The sequence below is a fragment of the Notamacropus eugenii genome, chromosome 1 (genome assembly GCF_028372415.1).
Source record: "Notamacropus eugenii isolate mMacEug1 chromosome 1, mMacEug1.pri_v2, whole genome shotgun sequence".
NCBI classification, from domain to species: Eukaryota; Metazoa; Chordata; class Mammalia; order Diprotodontia; family Macropodidae; genus Notamacropus; species Notamacropus eugenii.
Window position 1 is genome coordinate 403,996,055 of NC_092872.1, and position 26,426 is coordinate 404,022,480.

The 26,426-nt window shown below is 36.5% G+C and overlaps 1 protein-coding gene across 4 annotated transcripts in view; it reads right to left on the reverse strand.

The window, feature by feature from the left end:
* Positions 1–5,444: 5,444 nt before the first annotated feature.
* UBTD2 (ubiquitin domain containing 2) overlaps positions 5,445–26,426 on the reverse strand; it is a 68,476-nt gene continuing 47,494 nt past the window's right edge. For all 4 annotated transcript variants that reach the window (XM_072630972.1, XM_072630974.1, XM_072630973.1 and 1 more), the window contains one exon: positions 5,445–6,518. In XM_072630972.1, the coding sequence (XP_072487073.1) occupies positions 6,121–6,518 (398 nt within the window). In that variant the 3' untranslated portion in view covers positions 5,445–6,120. The remainder of the gene's footprint in view (positions 6,519–26,426) is intronic.

Consider the following 26,426-nt stretch of genomic DNA (forward strand, 5'->3'; position numbering starts at 1 on the left):
TGAGCCTCACAAAAATGACAAAACTTGTGACCCACAGCATCCTATGGCTTCTAATACTGGAGATAAATCCTGGACATTTAAATCATATGGATATAAGGGAAGATTTGCGACAGATTTTTGAAAAGAGATTCACCTTCTGATCACTTATTCAAATGAAGAAGCCATGCTGCCAAGGCGAATAGCACTGAGGTCCAAATTAGAAGCCAAATTGGCTTGAGACCTCAGGAGCCACTTAGCCCAACCCTTTCTTTTTGAAAATGAGGAAACAGAAGCCCAGGGAAATTAGGAGATTTAACAGGGCCACACAGTGAGTTGACAGGATCTGGAATCTAGGCTCCTGTGCTCTTTCCAGTATGGCATGCTAGTATAGGAGCTAGTTCCCAAGTAACAAAGACCCTGGACGTTTAGATCCAAGACTGACTTTTGCTCCTATTCAAACCCAAATTAGACTTATTTCTGTGAATTTGGGGACCAGTATCTGCAGTCCCTGCCAGATTTATAAGTGATCAGCATCAGGTCTATTTGGTTCAGTTAACATCACTTTTCTCTACTTCTCATATTTGTAGAAGTGGTGATTTCCAACCTTTTTTTTTCATGTCGTACATGTATAAAACAAGAATTTTCTATCAGAATATTTCAGAGGGTTTCCATATGAGAAAATCAGCCTTTGCAGCAGAGAGGATTAAAAGCCTAAGGATATGGTTCTTTATGTCAAAAGTTCTTCCATTTTTTCTGGAATAAGCAGGCAATTTCCTTCCTATTTGGAATTAGTGTTGATGACTAGGAAAGGCTTTGAGAATATACTGCTAACTATAAGAGGCTCCTCTTTTAAGCCTGCCAATGCTCCTTGGTCAAGTGGTTAAGTCTAATTTTCTAAGCACTGGGTTTGCAACGATGTAAAACTGAAACTCATCCTTAAAAAGTCAAATTAGCCTATACCAGCAATGTGGACTGGGGTCTGAAATTCCTTTAGTGAAAAATCATCCAATTCAATCTACCACTTGCTTTTCTTGAAGTTTTTTTCTTAGTTGCATTATGAGAACTTTAAGAATTTGAAAGATTTCTAAGGATATTCTTCAGTTTTACTCTCCACATTTCAGAAGGATAGTTGGCTAATCCTTCAGATTATATTTAAAGTCAGTTTAGCACCTAGCTCAGCAAAACGCACAAAAAGGAACTTAAAGTATTTTTGTAAGAGGGTGATGCTCTGTATTATAACTAGGAAGTTCAAAGGCTCTTCAATATTATTTGTATGAGTATTTCCTCTACAAATTACAACCTCCATCCCATAACCCCACAGACTTAGTAGATGATCTTTGAAATTTACTACAGCCAAAAATGTATAGCTCTGTGGTCAATCTGGCGATGACCTTCTCCTAATTTAGCTAACCTCATCGTCATCCTCTGACAACAGACACACAAGTCTACCACCAAACTAGCTTCACATGGTCACTCAGATTATATTTTCATAGGTAGGTAGCACAGTGGAACTACAGGACAATGGACTTAGTCAGGAATAACAGAATTTCAATCATGCCCCGAACACTTATAATCATGTGATCCTGAGCAAATCACTTAGCCTCTTAGCCTCAGTTTATTCATATATAAAATGAGGATAATAACAGCACCTACTTCACAGGGTGGTTGTAAGGATCAAATGAGATAATAAAGTGTAAAGTGATCTTCCATCCTTAAAGTATTAAATTAAATGTTAACTATTATTACAGCCATCTAGAATATATGGTCATAATTACGGCTAAAATCTGTTGTTCCTATGCACAAAGACAACACAGTTTGAAAAACTTATATATATCTGAAATGTCTAAGCCCAAGAAAGCAGAGATTTATTAGTTCCTGGACTGGATGAAGATAAGACTGTAGAGGACAGTTACTCATCTAGGGACTCAGTAAAAAAGAAAGTGCAACTTTCCACTCAATTTCCTGTATTCTTCAAATAATTACCAAAAATTTAATTCAAACTCTGCTTCTGTTGCTGATTATAGGGGGAATGGGTTTGGGAAGCATACATACCAGAGTAAAAAACTTCTGCTTCACTGTCCCCTTAATGCTCACACACATTTTAAAGATGTATGCATCTAGTGGTGTAGTAGATAAAGGGGAGGATTAGAAGACAGGGCGGGTTTATGCTTGAATACTGGAAAGTTGTTTAACCTTCCAATCTCAGACAACTAAACTATAGACAGGTTGTAATCAGTTGGTTTCAAGAGAACTCCCATACCTATGAAATAACAGGTGCTTGAAATATTAATATATGTTGATAAACTATTACCACCTGGAGACTAGAGTCACAGCTGAGTATGTTAAAACTTTTGTTATGTACCTAAAACTTAAGAGACTTTCAAGAGCCAGAATGAACCCCAAACATCATCCAGTCCAGGACTTCAAACTTTTTCCACTCGCAACCCTTCAGTGCTTCTTAAACTGTGGGTCATGACTGACACACATTTCCAATAAAAGGTCATTTAGTCTCTCACTACTTCCCAAGGAAACTCATTCCACTTTTGGATAGTTTTAGCTGTTATCTCTTCATATAGAGTTGCAATGTGCCTCTACAACCTCTACCCTAGGAATAGAAACAAAACTACTTCTCATGCTGCCTCTGCAAAACTCAGAAAATCAGAGGCTCAAGGGATTCAAAAGTTATGATAGAAATGGGCATTACTAATTCAAGGAAGTATTTAAGGAATATGAGTAGAAAAGTTTAAGGTCCTAAAATACCTTATTTATGTATAATTCCCATTTCAGCAAAACCTTACAAACTAGAAAGAGGTATCCACTTGTTTAAGATTCCTTGTATCACAGGATCACAAATTTGGAAACTGGTAAAGACCTGAGAGATTATCTCAACTGTTTTCTCAATTTATAAATGAGAAAACTAAGGCCCAGAAAGTTAATGATTTGCTCCAGGCCAAAGAAGTAATAAAAGGCAGAAACAGATTTTCAAGTCCAGTGCTTCTAACTCCAAATCTAGTGTGATATTATGTTATCCTGTCCTCAACTACTATTGTTGAGTGATCTACACAGTTCGGATCTACATGGGGAAATGCAAAAGTGATGTAAAACCAGAGAACAGCTAGTGTAAGGGAGACAGGTTGCCTTCCTTATATCTGTTAGGGAAAATATTATATAAATAGTACCTACAGTGGTGGGAAAGGCTGAAAAACAGCTAATTTTGCTATTACCAAAAACAGACCACTTCTGAAGGTTTTGCTTGAAATTTTGCAAAATTCTTAGCAAAGTCTTTGGCAGGGAGGGAAAGGATTTTAAATTTTAATTCATTCTCTGGTCCTACACAAGGGATTTTTGGGAGCTAACACTGTGATTTCATTGGTTCAGGAACTTCTAGTGAGGAAACTCTACCAATGCACACCAACTTTTGCCTATCTTATAGTTTCCTAGGGCAGGGTTTGTTGCATGTGTCAGAGACTCAAACCCAGGTCTGGCTGACTCCAAGGCCAAATCTTTAACCATTGTGCCTTGCTGCCTATCAGTCGGATAAAATTTCAAAAATAAATTTCATTTAAAGTATGATGTTCAAAATAAAAATGACTTTGTATTTGAAAAGTGAGACCAAGACAGACAAGTTACAGACTCAAACACAGGAGATGATACAAAACTACAAATGACCATGTCTGATTTGTTCTGAACCTAATTCTGATAAAAAACTTACTAGTTATTGAGCTAAGATTTTAAAAAAAAAAACCTTTACAGTTTCATTAGAATGAGGCAGATCACTCTTAAATAATTAAAAAAACAACTTAACAACAAAACTTATTAAGAGCTTTTAGCTATCAAGGCAAACAGGAGGACATTTTTAAAAGTACAAAAACCCTACATGCTCAAGTTATACATATCAAGTCTTGATCCAATCTTAGAATAGTCTATTTACAATTAAAGAGCACCATAATTTCCTCAGCCAGGTTAGTTGTTTTAATCATACCCAAAGAACTGTGATTCAACATGTAAGTTCCTTAAAAACAAAACAAAATCCACAAGAGAACTTGTAATCCTCAAGAGAAAAATGAACTTTTACCTACTGCCATGAATAGCTTAAAAAAATGGACTGAAGTGCAATACATCTGAACTTCTTTCTTCCAACCACCAAGACTAAGGGACAGTGAAGTTCCCAGTGGCATGCAAATGAACAAACAAGATGCAATTCTTTGATCGTAGGAGTGTTAATCAAAGTAACACAATGCTGGGCTCCATTCCCCAGTGCTTAACAACTACTCTTGAAATTAATGCTTCAAACTTCTCTTGAATTCCAGGCTTTGAGCAGACCTGAAAGAGCTGCAGCCACAATCTTAAGGCAATTAAATAAAAGAGAGATCTGAAATTAGCTCATCTTTTTTTAAGAAACATGTTACAAATAAGTTACAGATATCTCCTGTCCAGTCATCCTATCATTTTAAACACTATTTTCAGGTCATTTAAAATTAACTTACATTTTGTTGTTAAGTTAATAAAGCTTACTATTTGAATTACTTAAAGTTTTGACCTTCTTTTGTCTCCAGTAAAAGGATTTTACCTCTCTTTATTTTTCTTTTTGAGGGATGAAGATTTGAAATTATATGGGATGTTGGGTAACAATATGTATTAGCTCCCTTCCCATTTACAGAATCAGTAAGACCACAATCTCAATCTCTGGCAACTTGAACTGAGGCCAAGACACACTTCACAAACCAAGTGAACCAAAAGACTTTTTTGGTCCCTCATTCTCATTTCCTTATATATACTTATCCAAGAAAGTATGATGGAGGAAAATTACCATCCAGTATTACTAGAAATAATGAATGGTAAATTAGGAAGCATTCAAGAAAACCATGCAATGTCTAGTGTATGAAGCAATGCATCACTGAACTATTTTTAGTGCTGGTGTTTAAATGTCAGGAAATCTTTCACACTGAGTGGTTAAAATAAGGAAAGCGCTTTGTAAATTGTTAAGCACTACAGAAATGTGGGCTATTATTGGATAACTAGAATGAAAATAGGCACAATTCTCCTCCTAGGCACAGGTGAAATGGGCAGTCCCTACATTCTTCATGCAAAGCACAGGGAAAAGGGAAAATCATTCCATCCTTCTGTGAGGACATTTGGTTTCACTGTTCCCATGCAGCCCATGCAGCCCTGAAATGGAATCTGGGTCAGGAGAATGGCTGGTATAGCCCTATGCTGATTCTCTTTCTCAACAAAGATGCCCCTCACATCATTCTGTAGGGGAAAACACACACTCACTTCAAAGCAGTCGTGCATTTGAAGCACAAGCTACCATGACTACTGGGGTTTTTTTCTCCCCCAGCTAGGAATAGCAAAGGTATTAGAGGAGTGGCCTCCTGAGGCGGAAACAGAGGTCAATAATTCAGCAGACATTTCCAGATACCATTGAGGCAGGAAGACAAAAGAACTGTGAATCAAGTACAATATAATATAAGAGATTTTACTGTATTTACTAAGTTATTGCCTAGTGCTCCAGAAGTCAGTAACAGCATAAGGCTGCCTATAACCAGCTTGATAAAAGGTACCAAAATTGTTTGGTATGAACATAAAAAAATCTCAACACATGAAAAAAGGGAAAGCAATGCTGAAACACAATGCCAGGGATATTTTTCCCATTTTTTCCCCCTTGATGGATAAGTTTTGAATAACAATAGTTAAAAAAAGAAAAGAAACATCACAAATACTGCACTTCCATTGCCTACATGTGGGGGCAAATTATGCAGTAGAAATTTTTTGAAATAGCCTAATTTGGTTTGCTTTAAAAAAACTTATTCTGAATTCAAAAGGTGCTGTTCTTCATGGATGGCTGTTTTATTCATTGTTCAAATCATTTAAACATAGCCATTTATGTTGGGTTTCTGTTTTGTTTTTTTAATAAATGGTTATCTATTTTGTCTGTTGACTCTTGCATTAGAAATGGCAATCACATGAGTCTCAAAGGCTGGCTCTTTTTGTTTTATTTTTTGTGTAAATCTCCATCACAGATGGAATTTTTCAATGGTCATTCCTCAGAACTCATGGGTAAATAAGGGAGTGAAAATGAATTTCACGCCATAAAGGAGGAAAAACCAAAAGAAGAGAAAGCCAGCCAACAAGACCAGTTCAGTTCTCAACTGGTGTTGGATTTTGCAAAGGCTGGCTCACAATAACTTGTACTACATAGTCCTTTGGGATCTTCAATTCTTCCAGTTTCATTTTGTCAGTGAGTGGCCTGCCTGAAAAGAACCAGCGCTGACTACTTGGTTCTACCCCCTCCACTGCATTCAACCTCCTCTTCATGTGGTACACTGTGTCTGTACTACGAGCCAAAAGTTTGAGATCTTTGCCTGTGGAAAGGCGTAAACGGAGTTGACATTCATATCCAGAATTCGGTGGTGGATCAGGAATATCCAGAGTCTCTATGTCACTCTTTTCTTCTATCATGTTGATTGGTGGGGCCAAGCAATAGACTGGAAGCTGATATCTGTTTCCCAGTTCATCATAACACTCCGTAAGGGCACCTTCAAAAGGAGGAAAAAAAAGTAATAGTGATCTAAATTAATTCAATGTGGTATATACTTTGGGAAATTTCCAAGTCACCTGTCAGTGTCTTCTGTAGTCAATACAATATAAAGCTGCAGTCTTAGCTTGCTAGTTGATTAGCAATGATAGGTAAAAACCAGCAAGGTTAATTATTATTATTATCTATTTTTCAATTCAATTTAAAAGTATCTATTAAACATCTATATTCAAGATGCTGTGCTGGGGTGAGGGTGTATGTTGGTGGTGGCAGGTAATATTTGAACCTTATGGTCATCAGAACTGGTTCAAAACAGGAATGACATACAAACACAGCTGGGTATAGAAGTCTATCTCACCTTATAAAGAAGTAGGAGGGGAAAGGAATAAAAGGGGAAAGGGCAGGGAATGATAGAAGGAAAGGCAGATTAAAGAAGGCAGAGGTCAGAAGCAAAACAGACTTTTGAGGAGGGGCAGAGTAAAAATAAAGAGAAGGATAAACAAGGGGAAAAAAAGGATGGAGGAAAATACACAGTAATCATAACTGTGATTGTGAATGGGATAAACTCATCCATAAAAAGTGGAGAGCAGAATGGATTAAAAACCAGAATCCAACAACACCTTGTTTACAAGAAACACACTTGAAACAGAAAGGTATATACAGAGTAAAAATAAGGGGGCAGAGGAGAATCTACTGTGCTTCAACTAGGGTTTAAAAAAAAAAAAAGCAGCAGTAGCAATCATGTTTCCAGACAAAGCAAAGTAGACTTAATTAAAAGAGATGAGCAAAGAAACCATATTTTGCTAAAAAGTTATCATAGATAATGAATATCAATACTGAACATATATGGATCAACTGGCACAGTATCCAAATTCTTAAAGGAAAAGTTAAATGAGTCACAGGAGGCAATAGACAGTAAAACTATACTACTGGGGACTTCAACTTTCTCCTTTCAGAACTAGATAAATCTAACCATAAAATAAACAAGAAATAAGGAGATGAACTGAATTTTAGAAAAGTCATATATGACAGACCTCTGGAGAAAATGAATGGGAATCGAAGGTAATACACCTTTTTCTCATTTGTACATGGCACCTTCAGAAACATTTACTATGTATTAGGGCACAAAAACCTCACAACCAAATGCAGAGAAGCAGAAATATTAGATGCATCCTTTTCAGAATGTAAGGCAATAAAATTTACATTCAATAAAGAACTACGGAAACAACGATTAAGAATTATTTGGAAACTAAATAATCTATCCTAAAAAATGAGTGGGTCAAAGAACAAGTCATAGAGACAATAATTTCACTAAGAAGAAAGACAACAATGAGAGAATATGCCAAAATTTATGAGATGCAACCAAAGCAGTCCTTAGGGGAAAATTTACATCCCTAAATGCTTACATCAATAAAACAGAGAAAGAACAGATCAATGAATTGGGCATGCAACTAAAAAATACTAGAAAAAGAACAAATTAAAAATCTCCAATTAAATACTAATTTGAAAATCCTGAAAATCAAAGGAGAGATTAATAAAATTGAAAGTAAGAAAATCATAAATAAAACTAGGAACTGGTTTTATGAAAATATCAATAAAACAGACAAACCACTGGTTAACTAGATCTCAAAAAATAAAGAAAATCAAATTACCAGTATCAAAAATGGAAAGAATGAATTCACCACTGATAAAGATGATATTAAAGCAATTATTAGGAGCTACTTTGTTCAATTATATGCCAACAAATCGAACCATCTAAGTGAAATGGATGAATATTTACAAAAATATAAATTGTTCAGATTAACAGAAGAAAAAGAATATTTAAATAAACACACCTTAGAAAAAAAACTGAACCATCAATGAACTCCCTAAGAAAAAATCCCCAGGACCAGATAGATTCATAAGTGAATTCTACAAGACATTTAAATAACATTCCAATACTATATAGACTATTTGGAAAAATAGGTGAGGGAGTCCTACCAAACTCTTTTTTATGACATAAATATGGTACTGATACCTAAGCAAGGAAAAACAAAAACAAACTATAGACCAATTTCCCTAATGAATATTGATGCAAAAATTTTAGGAGATTATAATGAGCAATGTATCACAAAGTATAATCAGGTGGGATTTATACCAGGAATGAGGGCTGCTTCGATATTAGGCAAACTATCATCATAATAGACCCTAAGCCAATAACAAAACTAACAAAAATAATAATTATTTCAATGGATTCAGGAAAAGCTTTTGATAAAATACAACATTAATTCCTATTAAAAATGTGAGAAAGCATAGGAATCAGTGGAGGTTTCCTTAAAATGATAAGTAGTATCTATCTAAAACCGTCAGCAAGCATTATTTGTAACAGGCATAAGGTAGAAACCTTCCTAATACGAATGATAAAGAGTGAATAAGGATGTCCTTATCAACACTATTATTGAATATTATACTACAAATGCTAGCTATGGCAATTAGACAAGAAAAAGAAATTGAAGGAATTAGAATAGGCAATGAGGAAACAAAATTATCACTCTTTGCAGAAAATACAATGGCATACTTAGAGAATCCTAGAGAATCAACTAAAAGAGAGATTCCATTTAAAAATAACTGCACACAGTATCAAAAACTTTGGAAGCTATCTGCCAAGACAAACTCAGGAATTCTATGAACACAATTATGAAATACTTTTCAAACAAGAAAATCAGATCTAAACTATTGGAAAAATATCACTTGCTCTTGGGTAGGCCAAAGTAATATAATAAAAAAAAGCAATACTACCTCAATCATTTACTTATTCAATGCCATACCAAACTACCAAAAAATTAATTTACAGAGCTAGAAAAAATAACAAAATTCATCTGGAAGAACAAAAGATGAAGAATATAAAAGAAGAATAATATCAAGGGAATTAATGAAAGAAAAATGTGAAGGAAGGCAGCTACCTAGCAGTACCAGATCTGAAACTGTTATAAAGTGGTGGTAATCATCAAAACAGTCTGGTACTGGCTAAGAAATATAGTGGAACAGATTAGGTACAAAATACAAAATAGTAAATGACTACAGTAATCTAGTTTGATTAACGCAAAAAAACCAAGTTTTTGGAACAAGAAAACTCACTATTTTGAGAAAAATTACTGGGAAAATTGGAAAGTAGTTTGGCAGAAACTAGGTATAGAGATCAAAATCTTACACTATATACCAAGAAAAGGTCAAAATGGGTACATGATCTAGACACAAAGAGTGACACCATAAATAAGGAGAGCAAGGAATAGTTTGTCACCTCTCAAATCAATGGATGAGGAAGAGGGAAGAGCTGATGACCAAACAAGGAACAGCATTGTGAGACATAAAATGGATAATTTTGATTATATTAAATTTAAAATATTTTGAATAAGCAAAACCAATGCAACCAAGATTAGAGGAAAAGCAGAAAGCTGGGAAAAAATTTTTATAGCAAGTATCTTAGATAAAGGTCTCATTTCTCAAATCTAGAGAATTGAGTCAAATTTTAAAGAATAGAAGTCATTCCACAATCAATAAATGGTCAAAGGATAAGAAGAGGCTGTTTTTAGAAGAAGAAATCAAAGCTAAATATAGTCATGAAAAAACGATCTAAATCACTTGATTAGAGAAATGGAAATTAAAACTGAGTTACCACCTTACACCTATCAGGATTGGCTAATATGGCAAAAAAAAAAGGCAAATGATAAATATTGGAGGGGACATGAGAAAACTGGGATACTAATGCACTACTGATGTTTGAACTGGTTCAACATTCTGGAGAGCAATTTGGAACTATGCCCAAAGGGCTATAAAAATGTGCATACTTTTTAATCCAGCAATCTCACTACTAGGTCTGTAGCCCAAAGCAATAAAAGGGGTGGAGGCCAGGGAGAAGGACCTATTTATAGCAGCTCTTTTTGCAGCAGCAAAACTTGGAAATTAAGGGGATCTCCATCAATTAGGGAATGGCTTACACAATTTGTGGTATATGGTTGTAAAGAATACTATCATGCTATAAGAAATGAACAGGATAATTTCAGAAAAACCTGGAAAGACTTAGATGAACTGATGCAGAGTTAAATGAGCAGAACCAGGAGAACACTATACACAGTAACAGCAATACTGTACAGCGATCAACTCTGAATGACTTAGATATTTTTAGCAATACAAAGATTCAAGACAATTACAAAGGACTTATGATGAAAAATGTTATCCATCTCCAGAGAAAGAACTGATGGGCATCTGAGTGCAGATTGAAGCACAGTTTTTTTTTACCTCAATATGACTAACTGGAAATATATTTTGCATGACTGCACATGTATAATTTATATCAAATTTCTTGCCCTTTTAAGGAATGAGGAGGAGAAAGGAAGAGAATTTGGAATTCAAAATTTGACAAAACTAGTGTTAAAAAAAATCTTACATGTAATTGAAATTACAAAAAAAAAAAAAAAAAAGTGCTCAGTTCCATGAATACAAAGACAAGTAACTGGATGGTCTTTGTTTTAAATATATTTACCCTGCTAATTCAGGGAGGCTTCATGGGGAAGTGGTTCCTGACTTGAATTCTGCAGGGACAGATGTATTTCAACAGGTAGAGATGAGAAGGTACTCCAAGTATGTGATTACACAGAGGCAAGAGGCCACAAATCAGCAAGCAACCCAATCTAAAATTTTATCTGAGCTTCTGGATTCTTTTCCTACTAAATCATGTTAGATCATTTCAGAAATAATTCATGCTTACATAAAAATTCAGTGGAGGAGCTGAAAGGGTACAAAATGTGCAAATCTCTCAATTTTAGTGTTAGAATCAATTTTAAAAGGGTATCCAAACTGTAAGGACTGAAACTACATTTATTTTTAAAAATCAACCCTAAGCAGTCAACAATTTTATAATTAAAGTATTTACATATCCTGCACTACTAAAAGAAGAAGTGTGGTATGTAATAAAAAGCACAGGACTAAACATCAGAAAACCTGGGTTTCCAGGTTTTCTACCACTTGGGTAAGACAGTCAGATTCTCAGTAGTCCCATTTGTCAAATAAGAAAGGCAGAGACTAAACGACTTCCAAGGATGAAGAGGAAACCACCTTTAAAATTCTATGATAGCTGGCCTGTGTGTTCTTTGATCCTTACAGATGAGAAGATTCCCAGCTGTCTTCAACTTAAGGCAGTGTAAGAGTATCAATCACACAACATTTAGAAAAGGGATGTTTCTCCTAAAGCTAATTAACAAACAAGATTAAAAGGATGGCAAGGCATAAGGAGGATATGAGGGAATGAGGTAAATAAATTTAGGTTTCTATCTAGTTAGCTCAGAAAAAATATTGTTCTACTGAATTATTAATTGTTAATTTCAAGTTAAAGACCAACAATATACTATTACTATGGGCCATTTCCTTTTGGAATGGAAATGGTTTTGCTCTAATGAGCTTTTTTATGTAATGAGACTGTGATGAGACAGAACTTTGCCCAGACTTCAACATGAACACCAGACTGTCAGTAGTGTGGTTTAGTTTTTAAAACTATTATATAAAACCACAGTCTTACAGTATAAATATTTAGGCAAATCTCATCTGTGCAGATCAGAGACTTCAAGGGGGAAATTGGAAGCCAATAAGCAGATAAGCTATAAAATGCGTTTCTACAATTATTGTGTTGTGTTGAAGAACTATAGCATCCCCATGCAGTCCTTGTTAGAAGCTGAATAACTTGGAGTTAGACGCAGTACATAGACATTCTTACCTTTAGTTAACTGTTTAGTGTCAGAAAAAAATGGCAAACATTACTAATGTGCGCTTTTATCAGTGTAAATCAGCCAATGAAAATCAGCAACTTGTTTAACTTTTAGTCTCAGAGAACTGATTCAGGGTACTGAAAGGTTGTCTGATTTGTCCAGGGATAACTGGGCACCTAGGCGGCACAGTGGATCGACTGGCCTGGAGTCAGGAAGACCTAAGTTCAAATTCAGCTTCAGATACGTACTAGTTATGTGATGCTGGGCAAATCACACCCCTGCTTGCTTCAGTTCTCACATCTGTAAAATGAGCTGGAGAAGGAAATGGCAACCTACTCCAGTATCTTTGGCAAGAAAACCCCAAAAGGTGTCATGATGAGTCAGATACGACAAAACAACAACATGCTGGAGCCAGTCATTGGCTGAATTTGTGAGGATTGTTAAATTTTCGGTGTCAACACTTATACATCAGAAATCAGCAAATCTACAAATCATGGCCTATTTTGTTGACTGTCTAGATTTAAGAAAGTGATGGAAAATTTTGTGAACAAAGAGTCAGTTGTTAAAACATTTACCATTACATCCCTGGGCCTATCCATTATCATACAAGTAGTATATGTCAAAAGGTAGTAAATAGACCCAAGTGCTTTCTGACTCAAATACTGGCCCTCTACCTACTATATAACACTGACTCTGTCCATCAGGATATAGAACATCTAAAATGGAATTAAAATAAGAGTCTCAACAAGCTCTAAAGGCCACCAATCAATATTGTGAAAGTTCAGTCTGATTTAGCTGACCTTTTCCAGATGGTTCACTGAACGGGTCTGAAGAGCAGTAAAAAGATCATGTGATAAGCTTTACACTCTGGTCGGTGATCTCCATTCACCTGTCCTATGTGTTTGGAAACATTATTTAAAGCTGCAATATTTCTGACCTATTAATTTAAGCACTGTTGTTATAACACCATGGAAATGAATCTGCTTCAAAAAAATTATCATTAGACACTGATCCCCACACAACAGGAATCCATGTGTTACATTTATTCTCTGTTCCTATGAACTCACATAGGGCTATTTGTACATATGATTCTACTTATAAACTCAGAACACTGGATCATAGATTAAAAGTAAAAGGATTTTCAGAGGTCATTTGAATAGGCCTTCACTCTACAGATGACACCAGTAAGATTCAATGGTTTCTCTTTGTTTTATGGTCACATATTGGACCTCCAACTCAGCTATCTTGCTCCTCGTTATAAGGGGAGGAACAACAGAAAGAAAAGAGTACATAGAAAACAGTGCAAATTCAATATTAAAAAATTACTCAAAGCACATACCTCAGTGATATCAAGGGTCATAAGCATCAATTTAATGCATATAAAGCATTCTGAAAACTTTAAAGTGTTATTTAAGTCACAGTTAATATTTCATTGAATCTTCACAATAACCTTCTGAACTAGATATTATTGCCATTTTTATAAAGGAGGAAACTAGGGCTTAGAGGTTAAGTGACTTGCCTGTGATCACACAGCCAGTAGGTGCCAGAGGCAGAACCTTCCTTTACAGCTTCCTCAGATCAAGGTTCAGGAAATTTGAATTCTAAACCCAGTTTTCCTACTAACAAGTTGCATCACCTCCATCAAATCTTTTCACCACTGTGGCCCTTTACCTATAAAATGAAGAGTTCCTCTGGCAACTAGGTGGCGAAGTAGGCAGTGCCAGACCTAAAGTCAGGAAGACCCAAGTTCAAATTCAAATTTAGATACTTACCAGCTAAATGACCCTAGGCAAGTCACTTAATCTGTCTCAGTTTCCTCAGGTACAAAATGGGGCTAATAATAGTAGCACCTACTTCCCAGGATTGTTGTGAGGATAAATGAGATAATATTTAAAAAGTGTTTTGCAAATCCTAAAATGTTATATATGTGTTAGCTATCACAGGTCATCATTTCTCTGGTCACTGAATGGAAAGCTAAATCATTTATTTGATTTTCTAGTTTTGGTTGTAATGATTAACATTACCATTGTTACACAGTGACTGCTGTCAAATGGATTTTTAGTCTTGGGTAGCAAAATCTGTATGGGGAGTCACTTTAGTGTATTTTCTTCAGACAATATACATATGATAAATATATGAGTGATATCCCTGGCTCATTATCAAATCAGTATTTCTTAAAGGAAAAAAGTCCTCTCTGAGAAGAAAAGGCGTAGGCTGTACTAATCACTATGTATCCTAAGATGGATGCTTTAGTTTTAGGTTATTCATTTGCTTATTCATTAAACACATTTCATTTAATCAATTTTAATTTATATTGCTTACTCTCAAGATAATTTCTGGGGACACAAATACAAAAATAAAACAGTCTTGGACACCAAGTAAGTGCTTTTACAGATTCTAAGTCCAAAATACTTCACCCCATGACAAGTAAGTTATACCTCTTCATCTCTGTGGCCCTATATAAGTCAGACTTGGGTTTTTAAGCCCAAAGCGCAGCAAGAGAGTTTGAATGGGAACTTTCGGGTACAGAGAGGTTATCAGAATGATCACTACAACTCTCTCACCTTCAAGTAACTTTTCAGGACAAGCAAAGCTTGGGTCTAGAAGTCAGATACTGGAGCATTTTTGTCACTCAAGAATCTTCCTATTTGTATTACAAATGTTAGGAATTTAGTATGAAGTATTACTTGTTACAATAGGTACAGTTGTACTTTTCTCTATCATTTGGATGTAACATCATCTGAGTTTCAAATATTTCAGTTTCTGATCAAAATCTAAAGTAAAACAAGAGAAAGCTAGAGAATCATAGGTAAACAAAGACTACAGTTCACCTTTTTCCTCAAATTAAATATTTATAACCATAAAGTACCTTCCAGGGTCTGTATAAGACAAACCAATTCCTATAGTTTGTTGAAGTCAATTATTGAACATTACCCTTTAGACTCTTAGGGCCACAATAGGTAGTGCTAATTTATCCGTCTGTCTGTCTATTTGTCTATCAATCTATCTATTGTAAACCTCTCCTCTCCAATACTCCAAATCTCATCAGTACCATAATAGTAAAGTGGCTTCTTTTTCAAACTCCCCAGCAGAATCCAAAGGGCATAAAAAAACAATCCTCCATTTATACCCAAAAAAGTAATTATAACATTCAGTAAATATGAAGCACGCACTGTGTGCAGAACATTGTACTGAGCATTGTGAAAGAATTCAACAGATGTAAGACATTATTCCTGCTTCCTAAAAGCTTACAAACTGGGTGAACTGACAGAACATAGGTCCACTAAATCTTAAGAACAATTTAAAAAAGTGATACATAAATAAGTGGCAATTAATCTAGTACAAACTACAAGGGGAGCAGGGTGGGGGGGATAGACAGCAAGAAAATTAAGAGTTAGATGGAATTCCTAGAAGAAGTGAATTATGGATGGTCTTTTAGAAAAAGGAAGGGAATATAGTGACAAAAAAGGGAGAAAATAACATTATAAACATGGAGAGTGACATGAAGACAGGTAAGCAACTCATATATAATTGACAGCAAGCAGTTTTAGTAGGATGGAATGAAAAATTTATGCTGTGGAACAACAAGAAATGAAATGAGATAGTGGAGAGTCATGAGGGCAAGGCTAAAGAATTTGGATTTGATATAAGAGCAAACTACTTTAAGTTGCCCAACATAATGAAAATAGCATTTTAAGATTTTTATCAAATCTCTGTAAGAGGCAATATGAAGGAGTGGAGAGAGGGCTGGCACAGGAGCAAAAAAGGACATAGGTTTAAATCTTACCTCTGACACAATGTATGACAATGTATTATATTATGTATTATATTATATATTATAATATAATACTATATTATGACAATCATTTAACCCCTCAGAGCCTTTGGCAATTCTCTAAGATTATGCACTACAGACAAGATGCTGGTCTGCATCAGTAAGAAAAGAAACAGATCTGAGAGGACTTCAGAAAATTAGCCGGGACTTGATGATAGATTAAGTATGGTACTAGCAAGTGAAGTTAAAAAAAGAATCTTTAGTTTAAAGTTTCTGAAGAATGAACGAATCACTGACAATTTTTAAAAGTTGAGGAATAAAAGTTAATTTATCTTTGTTTTAAAATTAATTCTGAGAATTATCTGAAAAACAAACAACTAAATAAACAAATCACATGTAACAAAAAACAACAACAAAAAAGCAGGTATAGAAAGAGGCCAAGGTCAGGTCTGAGGCAATAGATGCGTGATTGGTAGTTATAACCATATGAGCCAATGGTGTTCCTGAAGTCAGCATACCAGGAGAAAAGTCCAGTGTCAAGGTCCCAGGACTAAGCCCTAGGGGCATGTCCACAGATAGAGGTGACTATGTGAAGCAGTAGATATAGTACTAATTATAGTGTTGGAAGGGCCAAGTGAAAATTCGGACCAAGACACTTACTAGCTGTGTGACCCCAGGCAGGTAATTTAACCTCAGTCTGCCTCAATTTTCCCATTCGTAAAATGAGGATAAAATTTATAAAGGGATAATATTTAAAATGCAAGTTAGAGAATGGGTAGGGGGAGAAGTAGAGAGAAAAAAGACTGAAAAAGAATGAACTAAAAGGGAAGCAGGAGAATAGAGTGAAAAAAAGAATATCAAATAAAACAGAAAAAAAGGATTAAAGAAGGAAAAGATGTTCACCAGAGTTAAAGAGTTGGTAGGATAAATGTTTGCTAATTATGACAATAAGTAAAGAAAGAAGAAACCAAGAAGCCACTACAGCCACCCTGAAGAATGCCACTGTTATTCTTAAAGAATTATGTTTCTGCAGAAAGGTGAGGTTGAGAGCTAGAGCCTATCAGGAAGAAGTGATGAAGATCTGGAGGCAAGAGAAAGAAGAGTAAGGAGAAATTCAGATGTTTAAAAGGAGAGAGAAGGGAGAGAGAGGAGGGGGAGAGGGGGAGAAGGGGAGAGAGGGAGGGAGGGAGGGGGGGAGGGGGGAGAGAGGGAGAGAGAGAGAGAGAGAGAGAGAGAGAGAGAGAGAGAGAGAGAGAGTGTTGATGATGACACAGTGAATTATCTTTCTTGACTATCTTCTCTTGCCTAGTATCACATTAGTACTACCATGTCAACCTTTGCAATTTAGAAAAAGGATGCAGTGATGTTCCATTTGTCACCAGGGGGCAATCTACATCAACTCAACCCAATTCTAGCTACCAAAGTTATAAGGTGGAGATCAACCTCATCACAATGTCACATTCTGGGTTCTTGATTCTCTCTTCTTACACTTCTATCCCTGTCTTAACAGGGGCATACAGTATCTAAAGTTGTCATTTCAGATTGTTCCTTTGCCATTGTCTCCATTAGCTGAGGAGAACCTCAAGAGTCCCGTTGCTGGAAACTGGCTATCTTTTTATGTTCTCATTTTAAGTATAATTTTTCTAAATGGTTTTAATTTATCTTGCACTTAGATGTGAAGCCTCAACAATTCTTCTTCCTCAAGTAATGGTTTTATATGCTTATTCTTAATGACTTCAAAATATTTCACTAAGAAGTTATAACAAAATTAAAATAGTTGTCAAATAATAAAAATAGCCCATTAGGTTCCATTTTAAATTCACTCATCCTGCTGTGAATCATTTCCTTGAATGATGTTCTTCCTCAAGTCGTAATCAAACCACGTGTCTCTTAAGGCACTCCTTCCTGTGATCAACATTTTCTGACAATTTTATTAGGTGAACTTGGCATAATATATATTAACTATATAACTATAGGTTAAAACTGCCACCTGAGTTAGATTATCAATAAGATACATTAAAAAATTCTTGATGCAGTCCTACATACATTTAATTACTCTACCCAGGGCTAAAGAACAAGATATTTTTGCTACTATAATTTCTAAGCAAATATACAGGATGTACAATGTAGGATTCGTGGTTCTCCTATCTACAGCAAATAAAAGCCCTCAAAAGGAAAATACTGGCACCAAGGCAGAAATGGTTGGATGTGACTGATAACAGGATACACAAGTGTAAATAAATGGAGATCATAAAAATGATCACAGTGGACCAGACTTATAGTCCCTAAAGCTCAGTGTTCTGAGGATTCATTTGCTCCTTGTTTGGCATAGTTATTAATAGGAATAGATTAGAAAAGTCTATTGTATCTCAACTTGCTATTTTTCTCTCTACTAAAACCTATCCTGATCTCCCCACTTAATATTTAACTGAAAGGTATCAAAAGATTACAAATTTAGAGCTTGAAGGGACTTTAGAATTCATCTAGTCCAGTGTTGTCAAACTCAGAAATAGATTTTTTGCCAGCTACATATGCACTTAGAAAACCACAAATTAACATCAACATTAACTGCATTTTTTATTATTTTGTTAAACATTACCCAATTACATTTTAATCTGGTTCAGGCCTACAGGGAGGGAATTTGACAACCACTGACCTAGCATAACCCTCTCATTTTAAAGATGGGGAGACAGAAACAGAAAGGTAAAATGACATACCCGTAGTCCCTTAAGGTGTAAAGGAAGACCTGGGAGTCACTCATGTCCTTATACTGCAAATTTGTTACTCTTTTCTTTGCTCTCTGTCATCAATCAACATTATTCTCCCAGTCCTATCCCAGGAGATACCCTGGATTTGCACTCTCTCTTATCCCACCTTCCCTCATATCCAAACTGTGGCCAAGGACCACTGATTTCACTTTTGCAACTCCTCTCAAATATGCTCCCTCCTCTCTTCTGACAACGCCACCACACTAGTGCAGGCCCTCATCAGCTCACACCAGTCTGCTGGTCGGTCTGCCTGCTGCTTTAAGTATCTCCCACACTCCAACTCACCCCTCCGCTCATCCTACCTTAAACCTACTGCACTCTGAGACTGGGACTCCATTGGGGTCCTGCCTGAGGACTCCTCTGGAGGGTCCTAGCTTGAGAGTGATTGTTAATAGTAACTTTTGCTGTCTCCCACCCAGCCTGATATCTTTCTTTTCTTGGCCTCATTAAAGGGGCCATGCCCTAGCTACTTCTTAAACAGATTTATTCAATGAATGGGCACTGCCTCACCCTAAGTGAGTGCCTACAAAGACCATGGCCTAAAGGGCTCAAGATCTTCTAGTGAGTGCATCCAGTGTCATCTCCAGTCATCCTGAGGAATATCAGGTCACTGGATTCAGATGGCTCTGGAGAAGTGAGGCTGGTGACCTGCACAGCCCTCCCTCACTCAAAACAAAGTTAAGTGCAAGTCATGTCATCACTTCTCTGATGGCATGGTCTTCTTTGGCAATGAAGGATGAACGCACACAAAACAAACAAAGTGATTTTCTTAAAGCACAGGTCCTACCATGTCACATACTTAGTCCTGCCCTCCCCCCCCCCCAATATGCTCTGCTCTAGTGGCTTCCTATTGCCTCCAGAATAAAATACAAATGCTCTGTTTGGCATTCAAAGTCCTTCCTAACCTAGCCTCATCCTACCTTTCTTTTTTTTTTTTTAAAATTTATTTAACTTTTAACATTCATTTTCACAAAATTTTGGGTTCCAAATTTTCTCCCCATTTGTCCCCTCCCCCCACCCCCAAACACCGAGCATTCTAACTGCCCCTATCACCAATCTGCCCTCTCTTCTATCATTCCTCCCTTCCCTTGTCCCCATCTTCTCTTTTGTCCTGTAGGGCCAGATAACTTTCCATACCCCTTTACCTGTATTTCTTATTTCCTAGTAGCAAGAACAGAACTTGACAGTTGTTCCTAAAACTTTGAGTTCCAACTTCTCTTCATCCCTCCCTCCCCACCCATTCCCTTTGGAAGGCAAGCAATTCAATATAGGCCATATCTGTGTAGTTTTGCAAATGACTTCCTTAATAGTCATGTTGTGTAAGACTAACCATATTTCCCTCCATCCTATCCTGCCCCCCATTGCTTCTCTTCTCTCTTTTGATCCTTTCCCTCCCCAAGAGTGTTGACTTCAAATTGCTCCCTCCCCCCACTGTCCTCCCTTCCATCATCCCCCCCACCCTGCTTATCCCCTTTGTCCCCCACTTTCCTGTATTGTAAGATGGGTTTTCATACCAAAATGAGTGTGCATTTTATTCCTTCCTTTAGTCGAATGTGATGAGAGTAAGCTTCATGATTTTCTCTTGCCTCCCCTCTTTTTCCCTCCACTAAAAAGTCTTTTGCTTGCCTCTTTTATGAGAGATAATTTGCTCCATTTCTCCCTTTCTCCTCCCAATATATTTCTCTCACCGCTCATCCTACCTTTCTAGTCTTCTTATGCTTACTCTTCTCAACATGGACTCTTCAGTCTGATGACACTGACGTCCAGGTTGTTTCATGAACAAGACACTCCAGCCCTTTGCTCTGAGCATTTTCTCTGTCTTTTCCTCATCCTGGAACACTCTCCCCACTTTGTTCAGCTTGCTGACTTCCCTGACTTCCTTTAAGTCCCAACTAAAATCCCATCTTTTACAGAAAGCTTTTCCCAACCCCTCTCAATTCCAGTACTTGTCCTCTGTTAATTATTTTCAATTTATACTATATATAGCTTGTTTGTGTATATCTGTTTGCTTGTTGTCTCCAGTACTGTGAGCTCCTTGCCAACAGGGTCTTTTGTCTTTCTGTGCACAATGCCTAGCACACAGTAGGTAAATATTTATTCACTGACTTTCCACTGTTCCATGATGTCTTCTTTGATGTAGCCTCTTCACTGTCCCTCAACCAACCTAAGCGCTAATGCTGTCACCATCAATCTATAAACAAATAGTTTTACCCTACAGTTATAGAGTTAATATGCCAAGTTCATTTAATATAAATATAAGAAAATGTTGAACATGGGAGGGAAGGCTTGGAGAGATAACTGGTTTGACTACTACTTTTTTTTTTTTACTGTTTATTTATTTTTAGTTTTTAACATTCACTTCCACAAAATTCTGAGTTCCAAATTTTCTCCCCATCTCTCCCCTCCCCCCAACCCATAACACCTTGCATTCTGATTACCCCTTCCACCAATCTGCCCTCCCTTCTATCGTACCCCTCCCTTCCTTTACCCTCATCTTCTCTCTTTTCCTGTAGGGCAAGACTGATTTCTATACCCCATAACCTGTATTTCTTATTTCCCAGTTACATACAAAAACAATTCTCAACATTCATTCCTAAAACTTTGAGTTCCAACTTGTCTCACTTCCTCCCTCCCCATCCATCCCCACTGAGAAGGCAAGCAATTCAATATACGCTATATATGTGTAGTTTTGCAAAAAACTTCCATAATAGTCATGTTGTTTAAGATTAACTATATTTCCCTCCATCCTATCCTGCCCCCAACTTATTCTACTCTCTTGATGTTGTCCCTCCCCAAAAGTGTTTACTTCTAATTATTCCCTCCTCCCATTTGCCCTGACTTCTATTATCCCCCCACCCCACTTGTCCCCTTCTCCCCTACTTTCCTGTAGTGTAAGATAGATTTTCATACCAAACTGAGTGAGCATGTTATTCCTTCTTTGTGCCAAATGTGAAGAGAGTAAGTTTCATTTTCCCCTCTCACCTCCCCCCTTTTCTCCTCCTTTGAATAAGCTTTTTCTTGCCTCTTTTATGAGAGATAATTTGCCCCATTCCATTTCTCCCTTTCTCCTCCCAGTATATTCCTCTCTCACCCCTTAATTTTATTTTTCTTTAGATATCATTCCTTCTGATTCAGCTCACCCTGTGCTCTCCGTGTGTGTGTGTGTGTGTGTGTGTGTGTGTGTGTGTATGTGTAATCCCTCCACCCACCCAAATATTGAGAAAAGTCTCAAGAGTTACAAATATTATCTTTCCATGTAGGAATGTAAACAGTTCAGCTTTAGAAAGTCCTTTATGATTTCTCTTTGCTGTTTACCTTTTCATGCTTCTCTTGACTCTTGTGTTTGAAAGCCAAATTTTCTATTCAGTTCTGGTCTTTTCATCAAGAATGCTTGAAAGTTCTCTATTTCACTGAACAACCATTTTTTTCCCCTGAGGTATTATACTCAGTTTTTCTGGGTAGGTGATTCTTGGTTTTAGTCCTAGTTCCTTTGACTTCTGGAATATCATATTTCAAGCCTTCGATCCCTTAATGTAGAAGCTGCTAGATCTTGTGTTACCCTGATTATATTTCCACAAGACTCAAATTGCTTCTTTCTAGCTGTTTGCAATATTTTCTCCTTGACCTGGGAACTCTGGAATTTGGCAATATTCCTAGGAGTTTGTCTTTTTGGATCTCTTTCAGGAGGTGATTGGTGGATTTTTTCAATATTTATTTTGCCCTCTGGTTTTAGGATATCAGGGCAGTTTTCTTTGATATTTCTTTTGATATATTTATTCGAAAAGAAAAATCATTCAGGGAAGTGATTTGCAGCAGGATGAATGGATTTCAATTGAAAGGGAAAGAGCTCTCCTTATACTCAAAGGCCTGCTTACCTACACATCAAACAGTTAAATCTTGTATTTTCACTCAATATTCTAAGCTCAACACAAGATTAAAAGGGCAGACTTCACCAGCATCTTAGTGTCTTTATAATTCACAAAGAATCAAAGTTCAAATGCCCATAGGACTATAAAAATGTGCATACCCTCTGACCTAGCAATACCACTTCAAGAGCTGTATCCCAAAGAGATCATACAAATGGGAAAAGAACTCACATGTACAAAAATATTTATAGCAGCTTTTTTTTTGTGGTGGCTAAGAACTAGAAATTGAGGGGATGCTCTTCAATTGAGAATGGCTGAACAAGCTGTGGTATATGAATGTAATGCAAACTACTGTGCAAATGATGAACAAGCGGACTTCAGAAAAACCTGGAAAGACTTACATGAACTGCTGTCAAGTGAGGGAAGGAGAACCAGGAGAACATCGTATACAGTTACAACTATATTGTGTGGTGACTAACTCTGATAGACTTAGTTCTTCTCAGCAATGCAAGATTCTAAGAATTCCAAAGGACTCATGATGGAAAATGCTATCCACATCCAGAGAAAGGATTACAGAGTCTGAATGCAAATAGATTGAAGCATACTTACTATTTACTCTCTCTCTTTTTTGTTTTATTTCTTCCTTCTCTTGGTTCATTCTATTGGTTATAATTTTTCTTTGCAACATGACTAATGTGAAAATACATTTAATGTGAATGTATATGTAAGAGTCTATATCAGACTGCATGCCATCTTGGGGATGGGGGAGGAGGAGAAAATTTGGAACTTGTGGAACTGAATGTTGTAAACTAAAAATAAATATTTTTTTAAAAAAAGAATCCAAATTCACCTGTCTTAAGTTCACTGCTTCATGAAATTCTCTACAAACTTTGCGGGCAGAGAACAGTTAAATGACAGGACAGTCTTTACTATTCAGAGTGGATATTTTGATCAATTCAACTTAGCGGTGCAGTGGATAGTGTGCTAGATTGGGAAGATCAGAGTCCAAAATTGGCTTCACTAGCGGTCTGACTCTAAGCAAGTCTCTTAATCTCTGTTTCCTCAATTTTCTTATCTGTAAATGGGAATAATGACAGCACCTACTCCCAGGGTTGTTGTGAGGATCAAATGAGATGATATTTGTAAAGTACTTTGCAAGCCTTAAAATGCTATATAGATGCTAACTACTATACTACTACTACTACTGCTACTACTACAACAACTATTAATTCAAGGGTAATATTTCTCATCTCAAAATTATATTGTAACCCTTTGACCCAGCAATATCACTACTAGGACTGTATCCCCAAGAGATCATAAAAATGGGAAAGGGTCCCACATGTACAAAAATATTTATAGCAGCATTCTTTGTAGCTGCCAAAACCTGGAAGTCAAGGGGATGCCCATCAATTGGGGAATGGCTGAATACATTATGGTATATGAATGTAATGGAGTACTATTGTGCCATAAGAAATGATGAACAAGAAGACTTCAGAGAGGCCTGGAAGGACTTATATGATCTGATGCTGAGTGAAAGGAGCAGAGCCAGGAGAACTTTGTGCACAGCAACGACCACAGTGTGCGAGAGTTTTTTCTGGTAGACTTGGAATTTCGTAATAACGCAAGAACTTATTAAAAAAAAAAAATCCCAATGGTGGTTTTCTAAGGCAAAACGCCTTCCACACTCAGAGAAAGAAATATGAAAGTCATTCGCAGAATGTAGCAGATCATGTTTGAGTGTGTGTGTTTTTGTGTATCATGTTTTGATTTGTTATATGATTTCTTCCATTTGTTTTAGTTCAACTACATAGCATGACTATAGTGAAAATGTACTCAATAGGAAAGTATATGTAGAACCTATACAGAATTATATGCTGTTGCAGGGAGGGAGGGGGTTAGTGGGGGATAGGTGTGGGGGGGATAAAATCTTAATTTTATGGCAGTGATTGTAAAACATTAAAAAATAATAATAATAAAATTAAATTTTAAAAAAAGACAAACAAAAAATTATATTGTAGTTTTTCTGTATTCTTTAGGTTCCCTTTCAGTTCTGTTTTTTGTTTTGAAGCTCTTTAATTCCACACCAGAGAACTCTATGAACTCTATGCACTACGGTCAGGTTACAACAAGGACAAGGGCTTTGATCACACATACAGGATGAGTACAGCTGGCTGAATATGCCCAAGCACAGAAATTTTAAGAATGTGTCCTCATAGGAAGACCAATGTAGTAACATAAATGACTAATCAAGTACCTCAACTGTACTGCTACAACTGCTCAGAAATTATTTAGCAAAGTTCATTAGAGTTAACAATGGCAACAACAGTGACTCCCTTACTCAATCAACTCCAGTGGCTTCCCATTACCTCTAAGATAAACTATAAACTATTTTGTTTAGCTTTTAAAGTCTTACACAACACTCAGCTCCAAACTATCTTTCCAGCCTTGCTGGACATTAGTCCTCCCACATTCTGCAATCCAGTAAAAAATAGCCCTGTTCCTATTTACCACACATGACACTGTCTCCTGTCTTCTTGTCTTTGTACCAGCTATCCAACAAGCCTGGAATGCACCTCCTCCCTCCTTACCTCTGCCTTACAAAGTTACTTTAAAACAAGAGATGTAGCTCAAGCACCTTCTTCTGCAAGAAGACTTTCTTGATGCTCCCAACTGCTAGTATCCTCCCTCCCAAACTAAACTGTATTTAACTACTTCAGATGCGTTTTTATTCCCTCTATATTCATGCAATATACATATACTTATTATATAATATATGTAATACACACATTTATATACGTATATATGTATAATATGTATACATTTTATACATATACTTGTTGGGAAGAGGGATTGCTTTATTCTTGGTATCCTCCGTGCGTAGAAAAGTACCCGGTACACAGAGGTCACACAATACTTGTTGTCTAGGACATCTAGGTGCCGCAGTGGATAAAGTGCTGGGTTTAGAGTCATCTGGTCTCAGACGCTTACTGGCTCTGTGACCCTGAGGACGTCACGTAAGCCTATTTGCTTCACTTTCTTTAAAGGTAAAATCAGTTGGAGAAGGAAATAGCATCTTTGCCAAGAAAACCCAAATGGGATCACAAAGAGCTAGACAAGACTGAAGTGACTAAACAACAATAACACTTGTTGACTGAGTGATTGGATCACAGTTTTTTTTGGGGGGAGGAGGGACAGGGAGGGTGATATTGCTGGTTTTAACCAGTGTAACAGTCATAACCATACCTATTCCAAGCTGTATTTTAAAATGACAGCAAATGCCTCTGTCAGGAAGATATTTAGGCTGCAGTGTGGAGCAACATTTTTTTAAAAGTGCTTTTCCCCCTAGTGGGCCAACAAAATTAATTTTTAATTCTTTAAAGTATCTTGGTAAGTTTCGCAACATCAAATTGCATTATACTATTAAAACTGCCATTCTTAGTGAATGTATAAATGTGAAGGCCCTGGGACAATGTGGAATATCAAACTCCATTACACAATGTTTTTGGAGAAAAAGCACAAAAAAGGAGTCAGGAAAAAATTTCCCACTGCTCTCCACTCTCCCTTTCCCCCAACATACCTCCCTATAAAAAGTTTTGGAAAATAGGTTCTAAAAGGTTAGAATAAAAGAGCTATTATAATTTAGCCTCGAGAGGAAAAAAGATTTCAAAAGATATTTTCTGGAAAATAGTAAACAGTTAATTAATCTTTTCATTTAGAGAAACGCTTGAAAATTTTATTCTAAGGGATTTTACGTAGACT